We start from the raw sequence: 12,739 nt of genomic DNA on the forward strand, positions 1-12,739 counted from the left end.
TCTGTAGACCAGGCTGGTCTCGAACTCACAGAGATCCGCCTGCCTCTGCCTCCCGAGTGCTGGGATTAAAGGCATGCGCCACCATCGCCCGGCTTCACAAAGAATTTTTATTAATTTTCCTGGGTCATCAAAACAGAACTCACAGAAAGAATAGGAAGAATCTTACTAATAATCCTAAGTGACCAAGGACAAAACACAGGAATTTCTCTGGGGTTCAGTTTTTCCATTCATAAAAAGGACATCACATGTTTCAACTTTATAGGATTGAGATTAAAAATTGCTAATAGTACCTTGAAATATATTTTTAAGAACCTTAAAAGGACATAATGGCTCATACTTGTAATCTGTAATTCCAGCACTGAAGTAGACACAGGCAGATTACCAGAAATTCAAGGTCAGTCAGGACTACATGTGAGACTTGATCTCAAAAACAAAACCTTATTTTTGCAACAGAATCTCAATGTATTGGCCGGGATAGCCCCAAACATTCCTAGCTCAAGATATCTTCCTGCTTAGTCGCCTGTGTGGATGGTATTATGTTATCAAACTCAGGTACTTTGGAAAAATCTGAAAGCATTACATCACATAACAGTTAAGAGTGCCCTGGGTTCAAATCTGAGTTCCATTTATTATCCTTAGTTTTCTTAATCATTTCCTGCAGAGGCTGTGTTGAGCACTGAATGAACTAATACACTTGAGCATTTTAGTTCAATAACAATGATAACACAAATTCAAACAGAAAAGAAATAATTTATATGAATTAGTAGAGAATCAGGAAAAGGTAATAGGCTAGGGATTTTCCTTGGTGCAGAGTGCTTGCCTCCCACCCAGAAAAAGGAAAAATAATGCACAGTGTGTGAAATGCTCTAATAGTTGTTTAAGAAAAAAAGGATCAAAAGACATTTAGGAGAACTTGGGAGTGGGGCTTCCAGTGGATTCACAAGAATGAGGAATCTCAGACTAAAGACAGAGAGAATCTGATGTAGTTATAGTATGCACTGAGAAGTCTATAGACAGCAAATGCTGCTTAGTGGGACAGCTGAGCTGGAAAGACTGTAACTTACATGGATAATTAGCCAAGTGGTAGTGGTAACTTTCCAGCGGTAGAAAAAAAAGAAAATGTTTTTAAGAAGTAACTTTGGTATCTGTTCCAGATTCACCCTTTACAGTCAGAGTCTAGTCTATCAATGAGTTAGAAATCTTTTATTGCATTTTCATGAACTATGTACACAGAAGTCAGAAGACAACTTGGGGGACTCTATTTTCTCCTTCTGTCATGTGGGTGCTGGGGAAGGAATTCAGGTCATCAGGATTGGCAGCAAGGGCTTTTACCAGCTGATCCATCCTGCTGGTCCCAGTTTTTGTTTTTTGTTTTGTTTTGTTTTTTAAGATCAAATGCAGAACCTAATACATGTTAGGTAAAACTTTTGTTTTCTTCTTTTTTTACATGTTGGGCATTGAGCCTAGGTTTCATGTCTTCAAGACAGGTGTTCTATTCTGCCACTGAGCTACACCTCCAGTTTTGTTTTTTTTTTTTTTTTTCCTGAGACATGGTTTCTTTGTGTAGCCCTGGCTGTTTTGGAACTTACTCTCTAGACCAGGCTGGCCTCAAACTCTGAGAAATCAGCCTGCCTTTGTTCCTAAGTACTGGGATTAAAGGTGTATACCACCACTGACTGCCTGGTTGCTCCAGTATTTTCTTGTTTTGAATGATTGATAGATAGATTGATTTTTTTTGAGACAGGGTTTCTCTGTAAGCTCTGGCTGTCCTGGAACTCACTCAGTAGAATAGGTTGTCCTGGAACTCAGAGAGATCTGCCTGCCTCTACCTTCCAACTGCTGGGATTAAACATGTGTGCCTCCATTGTCCAGTTGCTCCAGGATTTTCAATACATTAGTTTTCTTTTTTTTGTTGTTGTTCATAATAATGTAAGTTGGCCAGTTGAGATATCTTAGCAGGTCAAGGGCCTTCCTGCCTGACAACCTAAGCTGATTTCCAGTGGCCCACATGATGGAAGAGAACCAACTCCTGCAAGCTGTCCTGATATCCATCCACTACCACACACACACACACACACACACACACACACACACACACAAGCAAATATAAATCTTTGCTTCACTTTGGTCTTCTGTGGCATAGGGAAATAACTGGTAAGTGGATTTACCATAATACATCTTCTTATATATTAAATTATATAGATGTATTTTATCCTTTGAATCATTTCTAGATAGTACTTTTTTTTTTAAAAAAAAAATTACATTTATTAGGGAGAGATGGCTTGGTGGTTAACAGTATTTGCTGTTCTTCCAGAAAACCTGTATTCAGTTCTCAACACCTATCAGACAGACTCCTTGGGCACTGTCCCCCAGCTATAAATTTTTTTTTTTTAAATCCTAAAAAATCCTAAGATTAAATTTACTTATAGTGAGAAGGGGGAGGGAATGTATGTGATGTGTATGGTGGTCAGAGGACAGTTTACAGCACCCAGTTTTATCCTTTCCCCTGTGGTCAGGTGCCAGGCTTGGCCTCACCTGAGGAGCCACTGCACTAGCATTATGTAGTACTATTTACATTCTATTTCTTTATAGACTATCTCTTTTGTTCTAGTCAGGTAAACACCCTTATGTAATCCAATATTATTTCTATCCTAATTACAATTAAAAACTGGCGAAATTTTGCTTGTGTTTTAACAAATATAGCTTGTCTGAAGATCAGAGTGCAGAGCTAGCCACACTAGTTAGCCATAGAGGCCAGGCAATGGTGGCACATACCTTTAATCCCAGCGCTCGGAGACAGATATACAGATCTCTGTGAGTTCAGGCCACCCTGGGCTACATAAAAGACCGAATCAGTCTAAAAGACAAACAGAGCCAAGCGGTGGTGGCCCACACCTTTAATCCTAGCACTAAGAAGGTAGAAACAGGAAGTGATATGGCTAGGTGGAGAGAGGAATATAAAGCAGGAGGAGACAAGAGCTCAGGATTCAGTCTGAGACAGGATACCCATTTCGATCTGAGGCTTTTGCAGAGTTAAGAACTAGTGGCTGTATTTTTCAGCTTCCATCCCCTAATATCTGACTCCAGGTTTTTATTATTAGGACCAATTAGATTCGTGCTACAAAAAATTACATTTAGGCCATGATGGTGTTGTATTTTTGTTAATTCCAGCATTTGGGAGGCTGAGGCAAAACTCAAAAACATTTAAATCCTGACAGAGTAGTGTATAATAGCAGCCCCAGTTACTTGCAGAAACTAAGGCAGGCAGATTTTTAACCCAGAGTTTAAGAACAGCCTGGGCAACATAGTTTCCTATCTCAAAATAGGGAAGGATGGAGCTAGACATATGGCTCAGTAGTTAAAAGCATTTGTTGTTCTTCTAGAGGTCCTGAGTTCTATTCCTAGCATCCACAACCTCTTGAACTCCTGGAGGTGTCTTAGGGTTACTACTGCTGTGATGAAACACTATTGCCAAGGCAGCATATACAATAAAGCATTTAATTGGGGGCTTGCTTACAATTTCAGAGAGGTAGTTCATGATCATAGTCGGGATTATAACAGGCATGGTGCTGTAGTAGGGGCTGAGAGTTCACATCTGATCCAACCCTTACATAGGAGGCAAAGAGCCAGATGGCCAGGTGTGGACTTTTGAAACCTCAAAGCCTACCCTCAGTAACACCTCTCCTCCAAGGAAACACCTCCTAATCCACAACCGGGAACTAAGCAGTCAATTACATGCGCCTAGGGGCATTCTCATTCAAACCACGGCAGGCACCAAGGCCCTCTTCTGGCTTCTGTAAGCACTTGTATTCATGTGTACAAAATTACACAGAGATACAGATAATTAAAAATAAATCTTTTTCTTAATGAAGAGGAAGAAAAGGGAAGATAGAAGCTGCATTTAAAATCTGCTTAGTTAGAAGAAAAAAAAAATCCACAGCTGGGGAGATGGTTCAGTCAGTAAAGTACTTACATGTCATGCAAACTTTAGTACTAAATTCAATCCTCAGAACCTATGTAAAAAAGCTGGGTGTGGCGGCACGAGTTTTTAATTCCAGTCCCAGGAATGAAGAGACAAACAGGGATCCCTGGATAGCCAGCCTAGCAGAGCCTTTGAGTCTGAGGCCAGTTAGAGACCCTTTCAAGAAAAATCAAGGTAAAAGGTCTAGGTTTACTTCTAACCTCCACATATGTATGTGTGAATCACTCTCTGCACAACAAGTACCTTCACACACGAATACACATCTGTTTAACTGTACCTGCATTATGTGGACACTAGGTCTTGTAAATGCCTGTAAGTACTTGTATTCTTTTAGGACATTTGTATGATTAGTCTATAAGGCTGATAATATCTGCCCTAATCACTGCAACTATCTGCACAACTAGTTACATTTGCATGCTATTATACAAGATTTGAGAGATGGGGAGAAAAAGCATTCTTACTACTTTTCCACTTAGCTCTTAACATTTTCTCTACCACTCAAATCAAAACTAAAAAATAATGCAGTATATTGGCATACATCTGAAATCCAAGTCCAGAGAGGCAAAGTCAGGAGGATCATGTTTGAGGTCAGCCTGGGTTATGGAAACCCTGCCTCAAAACATCACTACCACCACTAATAACAACAACAAAAAACCCCCAAAACTAAAAAATTTAGTGTGTAACAATATCTTACTGCCAGTACTATACCAATATACACAAAAAATATATCCAGTGGCTTAGATAACAAGACATTGTAATGGAGGTTAAATAAGCTATCTTTTTTTTTTTTTTTTAAGGTAGGGTCTTACCATCTAGTCCTGGTTGGTTTGGAATTTGCTATGTAGACCAGGTTGGCTTCTAAAAGACAGAGATCCATCCACCTGCCTCTGCTCCCCAGTGCTGTCATGTCTGCAAGGTAGGCAACCTTTTTTTTTTTTAAATTTTTTTTGAGACCGAATTTCTCTGTGAATCCTGGTACTCGCTCTATAGACCAGGCTGCCCTCGAACTCATAGAGGACCTTCCTCTGCCTCCTAAAAGTTAGTCAATCTTTTTTTTTTTCCCAAGTCAGGGTTTCTTCGTGTAGCTTTAGAGTCTGTCCTGGAACTCACTTTGTAGCCCAGGCTGGCCTCGAACTCACAGAGATCTGTCTGAAGTTAGGCAATGTTAACCTACTTGTTTTCCTTTTTACGGACTAAAGTTTCTAATTTATTGTGTTCTATGTTGTTACAGCTTTGAAAAAAAATCAATTCTCAGTATTAAAGATCTGTAAAAGACAAACAAAAATGTCAACCGATCACTTCAATAGCTAAGGAGAGTTGGGAAGAATACAGAAAACATCATTTTCATGAGTCTTTGTGTTTTTAAGGATGGGGTTTTACTCTACAGCACTCACTGGCTAGGAACTTATTAAAAGCAGCTTAGGCTGGCCTCAAATTTGCAGCAATTCTGCCTCCTCTATTTCCTAAGTGCTGGGATTAGAGTTGTGTACCACCACATCTAGCCTTTAGAACTCTGTAGTATGATAGAAGATTCAGGATGCAAATACATAAAAAGATACATACATACAAAAGAATAAATACATAGAAATGCATAAGCAATTTACTTATATGTACAAAATAAGTATTATATAGACTAACAACTATATACCCATATATATTCCCTACATAGCCTAAATCAAATTACTTTTAATCTAAGTTCTAAATGACTCAAAGGTATAAGGTTTTAAGGAATTAATTTTACTCTCAGGTATATCTACAATCAGAAAAAATTCCACATTTTTAAAAAAAAACTTATTTTTGTGTAGGAGTGCTTTGCCTACACACAGACACACACACACACACACACACACACACACACACACACACACACGGAACATAAATGTGCCTGGTGTCTGCAAAGGTCAGAGGAAGAAGGCACTGGAACTGGAGTTAAGAGGTGGTTGTGTACTGGGAACCAAACTAGTATTTTCAGCAAGAGCGGTAAGTACCTTTAACAACTGAGCCATTCATAATTCCACCCCCACAGTTATTTTTTTTCCTTTCTACATCTCAAATCCTAATTCTAGCATGATCACAAGTAAGATTAAGAAAAAACTAATATATATCAAATCCAGTATGTAACAGGGCCACTGCTGTTTGTCCTACACCTTTCTTATTCACTATGTTCTGTTTATTCAGTGACAAGTTCTTCCACCAACACAGCAACCCTAAGTCCAAAGCTACATACCTGGGAGCTAAGTTGCTTAGGCTCATCCACTCTCCCAGGAGACTCACTTCTGGCTCTGTATCTTTCTGTCATGGAAACAACACTGCCGGAGGGGCTAAATCTGTTGGAAAAGGAGCATAAAGGGGACCAATAGACAAGTAGTGCCAAAGAACTTGAATGCTGTTTCTCCTTATCTTATAGCTGAGGAATGGGACTAAATCAAACAAATATTTTCAAAGTGACAAACAGACCATATGAGAAGGTGAAGATAAGACTAAATACAAGCTTTCTATCCTAGTAAGCACTGTAAAGGGAATAAAAACATGTATGAAACCCAGTCCGTAGTTTTGTTTTGCTTCTATGAGCTATGGTTCTGTTATGAAGCCTTTGGGAGGTCTGGTACTTACTATACAGGCTCCAAAGTTGTCCTGAATTTATAGCAATCCTTCTGGCTCAACACCCCAAGTGCTAGGATTCCAGGCATGTTCCATTATGCCTGACACAATTTCAGTTCTTTTATGTTAACTATTGGGGTTTTGGCTCTTTCTTCTTATGGTAATTTACTCATAGTTCATATAGACTAAAGCTTTTTTTTTCCATTTAAGAAGGTACTACTTCTGATATAGTTCTAATATAGGACAACAGTTTCTAACACTGGGGATGAATATATATTCTGTGTTCAAGAATATTTAGACTATTAAGGTCACATAATGGGAAATACTTAAACCAAGACCATCTATGTGGCTAAAATCTCCTACTAAATGTCTACATTAGTCATAAACCAAAGAAATGAGTTAGTTGGTTTTAATTGCTCCGAAGATCAATTTCAAATTTATTTATTTGTTTGTTTATGAAGCATATACGTGCCAGCATATGTGTAGCGGTCAGACAACAACTTATTAGAGTCCGTTCTTTCCTTCTACCATGTGGGCTCCAGGGATTGAACTCAGATGGTCAGGCTCTAAGTGCCTTTACCCATTTCAATCTATTTCAAGAATAAATTAGCTTGTAATCTAGGCCTGGATGCATAAGGTCGGAAGAATGCATGAGTTTGAGGCTAGCCTAGGCTACATAATAGACCATCTTGAGCTATGGAGTGAGACTCTGTCTCAAAGCTGGGTAGTGGTGGTACACAACTTTAATTCCAAAATTCGGGAGGCAGAGGCAGGTGGATTATCTGTGTTCCAGGACAGCCTGGTCTGCACAGTGAGCTCGAGGACAGTCAGGGCTACACACACAAGAAAAAAAACCTATCTCAAAACCAAAACACAACCAACAATAACAATGAAATCCAAATATGGTAACTCATGCCAGTAATCCCAGAACTGAGGAGGCTGAGACAGGAGGACTGCCCTGAATTTCAAAAAACTTGAGCTACAGAAATCTTTTCTCAATAAAAAAGTGAGAGAGGAAAAAAAAAAAGAACATAAAAAGTTACCAATCTAAACTAATAACATTTTTCTTTCAGTTGACTAGATGAAAGACAGTGCTTTTTCCATCAAAAGAAAATGTTCTAAGATTTGGTACATTAGGAAGAAAACAGTGACGACCATAGGCCATGGCAGCACGGGGGTGGGGGGGGGGGCAGTGGGGATAGGACACTCAGGCCTAGGGCAGTAGCCGATCCAAGGGAAACATCACTAGGTGAGGTGACACTTGAAAAAATTCAAAAAGCTTTTACTGTACTATATTACTCTAATCTGAAAAGAACAATCACTGATGGCGCCAGACTCTAATTTGGTAGGTAAGGGCAAATGGAAATAACACACACTGCTACAAGGAAAGTAAAACTCCCCAAGGTTACCTACCTGTGTGGTGCTCTACAGAGAAAGGGCCATGTTACTAGGCACCTTCTGACAATCGGCTCCTTGCCTAGAGTCCAGAAAGCCCTGGCAGTAACTGATCCTAGAGTGGCTGCAGATGCTATCTGATTCATGGTAGTAGCTGATTTTTACCACAGTTCTTATAACATCATGAGTACTTCAGAACCAGGAGCTTCCTGCTTTGAGAAAACAATGCAAGTCTTCTGACATATTTCCAGTCTCCCAAAGTAAGTTGAATAGGAACATCAGGTAAGAAAAATGCTCTCTGTAACACAGAAGGCTCATTTAATTATGTTTACACAATAGTTTCTAAGTAGGAAAGCAAAACTTACCTGTCAACTTCACTGCTGGTTGGCCGAGCTACCTTGGTTCCTGAAGACCCTAAAGTGTAACTTTCCTGTCCTATAGAACCATGGCCTGTGGTGTCAATCACCATGGCCGTGACTTCTTCTGCACTACTTCCATCTTCTCCAGAAGGCTGATTCTCGGGCCCAAGCCACTCTTCCAGATTTTCAGTTTTGATGTGCACTGCTCCAAGAACCCTAACTTCATCACCGCTCCGCGCCCCTTGGTCTGCTATTCCTGTTTCCACATACCACTGACCTGCCCTGTTGATTCGAAGAATGGGCTCCCGGCTCTCTACATCAGAACTCTGCTCAATTATCTGAGGACTGGTGGACTCCTCAGGGGGACTGAGCTCTCTGATATCCAGCACAGCACTGACCTGTCCTCTCCAGTTTCCCTTTGCAGCATTATGTCGTGGGCTAAGTGAGCGGTTGAGAGGTGGTGTAACCCTGTGAGACTCTGGAGGTCTCTCTGAGTGCTTTGTCCTTGTTTGACTTAATTCTGCTTCCACCTCAGCCACATTAATTTTGAAATGAATGCCCTCTAGGATCTGTGTACATTTGTCTATAATATGCTGCATCTGCAGAAAACTAGCAGCTGTTAGGTAGCTGATAATATCTGCTAGTTGCAGGCATATCCGTCCTGTGTAACAGAAAGAAAGGAGCTGTTCAAAAACAGTAGGGTTCTTGATGACAGAAATGGACACAGTACTCATTTCATTCAAGGACATGTGATCCCGGAAATAAGGAGAGCTGGCAGCCAGAACTACTTTGTGAGCCCGAAAAGCTTGTCCTTGCACGTTGACCACGATATCACAGAGCCGGCCTTGCATTCGCAGCTGGTTGAGATGGCTCAGAACAGAGTTGCTGAAGTCGGGGATCTCCAATTGTATGTTCCCACTTTTCTCCATGGTCATGCCTGGAAGTACAGGCAGACATTCAACCCTGCTGAGAGAGCAAACCATATTCTTAGCACCATCTTTACTCCCTTTGTGCTTTCTAGTTTAAACATCCCTAAAAATGTAAAATCTCCTGGCGAGGAGTGCCAGGTACACATATATAATTTTAACACTGGTGCACTCACTGAGGCAGGAGAATCTTGAGTCTTGGCTACATAAATGAAAACTTGTCTCAGAATCTCCATGTATGAAGAGGTGCCTTCCTCACGATGCCTGGACGTAGTAATAGGAATTGCCAGCAGGTGTTTTGTTTTGTTAGAAACAAGGTCTCATTCTAAGGCATCCCTCAAGCTTGTGGTGACTCTCCTGATCCCACCTCCAGTGCTAGGGTTAGTGTGAGCTGCTAAGCCTGGCAAGAGGTGTTTTAGACTTCACAGTAAAATACAATCAAAACAACAACAAAAAGTGATTGCTAGACTGCTAAAAACATAAGCTACAACCAGACTTTATTAATAAGCTATATAACGTCAAGAAAGGAGTTTATCAAGGAGGGCTATCAAACAGAAGAATTTAAGGCTGAATACAAAAATTCATTAGTTTTTTCTAGAGAAAATGAATTTTAAAATACATGTAATTACATGCAGGTTGATTATGATTTACATGTGGCACAGGCTGTTTAAGGGACTAATTTCCTATGTGAATGGTCAGTATTATCCTTTTTTTTTTCAAGACAGGGTTTCTCTATGTAGCTAGCCCCGGCTGTCCTGGAACCTGCTCTGCATGAGACCTACGTGCCTCCGCCTCCCGAGTGCTGGGACTAAGACACCACAGCTGGCATTTATTTGAGACGGGCTATTCCTGGAAACTATGTAGATAGATCAGGCTGCTCTCTAAATCAGAGATCTGACTGCCTCTGCGGAGATTAAAAGTGTGCCGCCCCCATGCCAGGCTAGGCAAAAACTAGGTAAATCTTTATTTATCCAACAAACTTGAGGTTGGGAATTCCAAAGTGGTACTATTACTTAAATTCATGAAGTTGGTTTTCCACAGCCGACGAGAATAAAGCCTAAAATTTTACACTGACAGACTGCAACTGCATCAAATGGTCTCAGTTGAGGGTAGCTCGGGGATATCACAATGATTTTGGCTCGCTGTGCATCCAATCTACCTTTAAATTTATGAGACTACACAACACACCAGGAAGTGGTCCTAACAGACTCACATTATCACCCCACATTGACAACACACTTAATGAGTAAAACAGGGAAGTGCAAACACCGCTTTCAAGAAGCAACTTTAGCCAATCTGACCTTTTTCCAAAGCGTTATTGTTTGTTTTGAAACTTTTAATCCATTAAGAGCCTCTGTCGATGCCATCACGAATTCAGATGTTTATTTTGGAGCCTACACCAGCGCCTTTTTGTTTGCTCTTTCCAGCAATTCCCCAATGAGGAAGAAGCCCCTGGAGTAAAGTCTTTCTCTAGCGTCGGCCCTGGAGGGGCGAGAGCTGTAAAAGGGAGAATCGGGAACGCTTGGGTTTGGCCAGTCAGGTACGGGAGCGGCTTCCGTGTGTGTCAAGGGAGCACGGGAAAAGGGGGACCTGGCTAAGCGGGGAGATGGCACAGAACCCTGGAAAAGAGAGCAGAAGGAGCGAGCGGAGGAGCGGGCGCTCAGGTGAGGCGCTGGAGGGGGAAGGGGGCGGCGCCCCGGGACCCGGTGCAGGGCGGCGGAGGCGGCCGCGGTGGGGGTGTGTCTGGGTGTGTCCCCGCCGCGGGGTCCTGAGGGAGGGGCTGGCAGGGGGCGGGCCCGCGAGCTCAGCAGCCCCGAGCCAGGGAGTGTGTGTGTGTGTGTGGGGGGGGGAGGTCGCCGAGTGCTGGGGGGGGGGGGGGGGGGCGGGGCGGCCGAACGCCCCGGGAGCGGGCTGCAGCCGAGACGCGGCCGAGGAGCGTCCGGTGTAGGCTAACGGGGGTGCGGAGCCCGAGCCCAGTCAAGGAGCAGCACCTACCTCCGGGGGTGGAAATGGGCCGGAATGGGCCGGAACACCGTCCCGGAAGTGAAACCCCCCGCCCCCCCCTCCTCCGGAGCGGGCGGCGTGCCGGAAGGAAATCAGTCACCCTCACGCCGCCCCTCCCCCAGCGCTTTCCTGACGGGCGCCCCCTCCCCTCAACCCTGACTCCAAAGGGAGGCAGGGGCCGGGCTGACGTGATAGCGGGGACTCCGCCCTCGGGCCTTGTAGGGCGGGGCCAGCGAAGGAGGTGGGGCTTGAGGAGGAGTCTGAGGGCCTGGGAGGGACTTCTGTGGACGCACGCTGCGGACTGCCGTGCGTCGAGACGTCACGGAGAGCTTAAATACTGGACTCAGCCGCCATATCGGTCTTTCGGAGCTCGGAGTGGGGCAGGTACGTCTTATCGTGTTCATGTGTGGTGTCTGCATAGGCCTTGTGTATTGCGGTTGGAACCACCGCAAATTGCCGGGATTTGGCGAACAGTAAAGCCCTTGTAAGGTCCTGAAGCTGAGGGGAATTTGGCTTTGCGTGCATGCTTTTTTTATTTTGCTCTTTTACGGAAAGTCTCCATAGAAGACTTGGCATCTGTGTTCTCGCTGTGATGAAGGCTATGTTGGTAGGGACAACTGACCTTGTTGATGAATACCAACAACTCTGATGGCGGACCATGCTGAGTCATCTCGCGAGGCCTTTTGTGGTTAAGGAACTTGTGTGGTTAAGGAACGCACTTCAATGCTATCTTATAGTAAAAATCACAAGGTTAAAGGCTTTAGCGAACAACAGGCTCACAGTGGGATTTTGCGAGAGACCATTAACAAAGCCGCTAGCGCAGTCTTAGGCAAGGTATCCAGTAGAAATTTAAGGAGATACTGAAAGATATATTCCGCAGTACCACTAGTCTGTGAGCTTTATTCTTTTTTTGTGTGTAAAATTGGTGTAATAAAACATGTCTAAAATAGCGTGTTTTCTTTAGATATGTTGCCGTGTACCTCTCTGGGACAGTTGGCATCATACAGACAGGTAAGAATTAAGTAAAATATGGTGAATATCTTAAAACACTATCAACCCAAAAGCCCATGATGGTATGAGAGTAGTGGACAGAAGGGATTTCTGAAAAACACTGTTCTGAGGCTTTAATTCGGGGGAAGGGAAGGGAAAATGCTGGAGATAGATCTTACTATTAGCATCCTTTTTTTCCCAGATCTTTGGCCAAGTGGGATGAAGAGTGAGGTAAGTACCGAATTGGGCCCTTGTGAATCCTTTCAGGGAGCAGTGCCACAATGATGACATTATATTTGCTACTCTTGACAGTGGGATGACGATAGCTTTAAACCACCGAGATTGAATCTGAGGCATACAGGGTTATGACTAAGGGCTTTCTGACAGACTGCACAGATTTTTACATTTAGGCTGTTTTCCTTCCAGGAACTGAAAGAAGTTGGACTAGCCATGGGTGTACAGAGTAAGAAAAGCTTTTTTTT

The 12,739-nt window shown here is 42.8% G+C and overlaps 1 protein-coding gene, 1 long non-coding RNA gene and 3 other non-coding genes across 7 annotated transcripts in view; 4 read left to right on the forward strand and 1 right to left on the reverse strand.

Annotated features, from left to right (window-relative positions):
- Zbtb37 (zinc finger and BTB domain containing 37) overlaps positions 1-11,507 on the reverse strand; it is a 21,519-nt gene extending 10,012 nt beyond the window's left edge. Inside the window, exons 1-3 of one of the 2 annotated variants that reach the window (XM_005363949.3) lie at positions 11,259-11,507; positions 8,344-9,303; positions 6,210-6,309 (exon numbers count right to left, since the gene is read on the reverse strand). In XM_005363949.3, the coding sequence (XP_005364006.1) occupies positions 6,210-6,309; positions 8,344-9,272 (1,029 nt within the window). In that variant the 5' untranslated portion in view covers positions 9,273-9,303; positions 11,259-11,507. Of the gene's footprint in view, positions 1-6,209; positions 6,310-8,343; positions 9,304-10,564; positions 10,926-11,258 lie in introns of those variants that run through there. The other variant, XM_013352560.2, reaches the window with a different exon arrangement.
- Positions 11,508-11,578: 71 nt separating this feature from the next.
- The window catches only part of LOC101985743, a 4,593-nt gene continuing 3,432 nt past the window's right edge, over positions 11,579-12,739 (forward strand). The window contains exons 1-4 of one of the 2 annotated variants that reach the window (XR_258738.3): positions 11,579-11,651; positions 12,232-12,278; positions 12,460-12,488; positions 12,684-12,720. This is a non-coding gene — a long non-coding RNA (uncharacterized LOC101985743). The remainder of the gene's footprint in view (positions 11,652-12,231; positions 12,279-12,459; positions 12,489-12,683; positions 12,721-12,739) is intronic. The other variant, XR_258739.3, reaches the window with a different exon arrangement.
- Positions 11,846-11,925, forward strand: LOC113457952. Its single transcript, XR_003378416.1, has one exon. It is a non-coding gene; the product is annotated as a small nucleolar RNA SNORD74 (small nucleolar RNA).
- On the forward strand, positions 12,330-12,391 carry LOC113457957. Its single transcript, XR_003378421.1, has one exon. It is a non-coding gene; the product is annotated as a small nucleolar RNA SNORD75 (small nucleolar RNA).
- Positions 12,532-12,613, forward strand: LOC113457962. The gene has a single exon (XR_003378425.1). It is a non-coding gene; the product is annotated as a small nucleolar RNA SNORD24 (small nucleolar RNA).

The sequence above is a fragment of the Microtus ochrogaster genome (genome assembly GCF_000317375.1).
Source record: "Microtus ochrogaster isolate Prairie Vole_2 chromosome 6 unlocalized genomic scaffold, MicOch1.0 chr6_random_2, whole genome shotgun sequence".
Classification (NCBI taxonomy): domain Eukaryota; kingdom Metazoa; phylum Chordata; class Mammalia; order Rodentia; family Cricetidae; genus Microtus; species Microtus ochrogaster.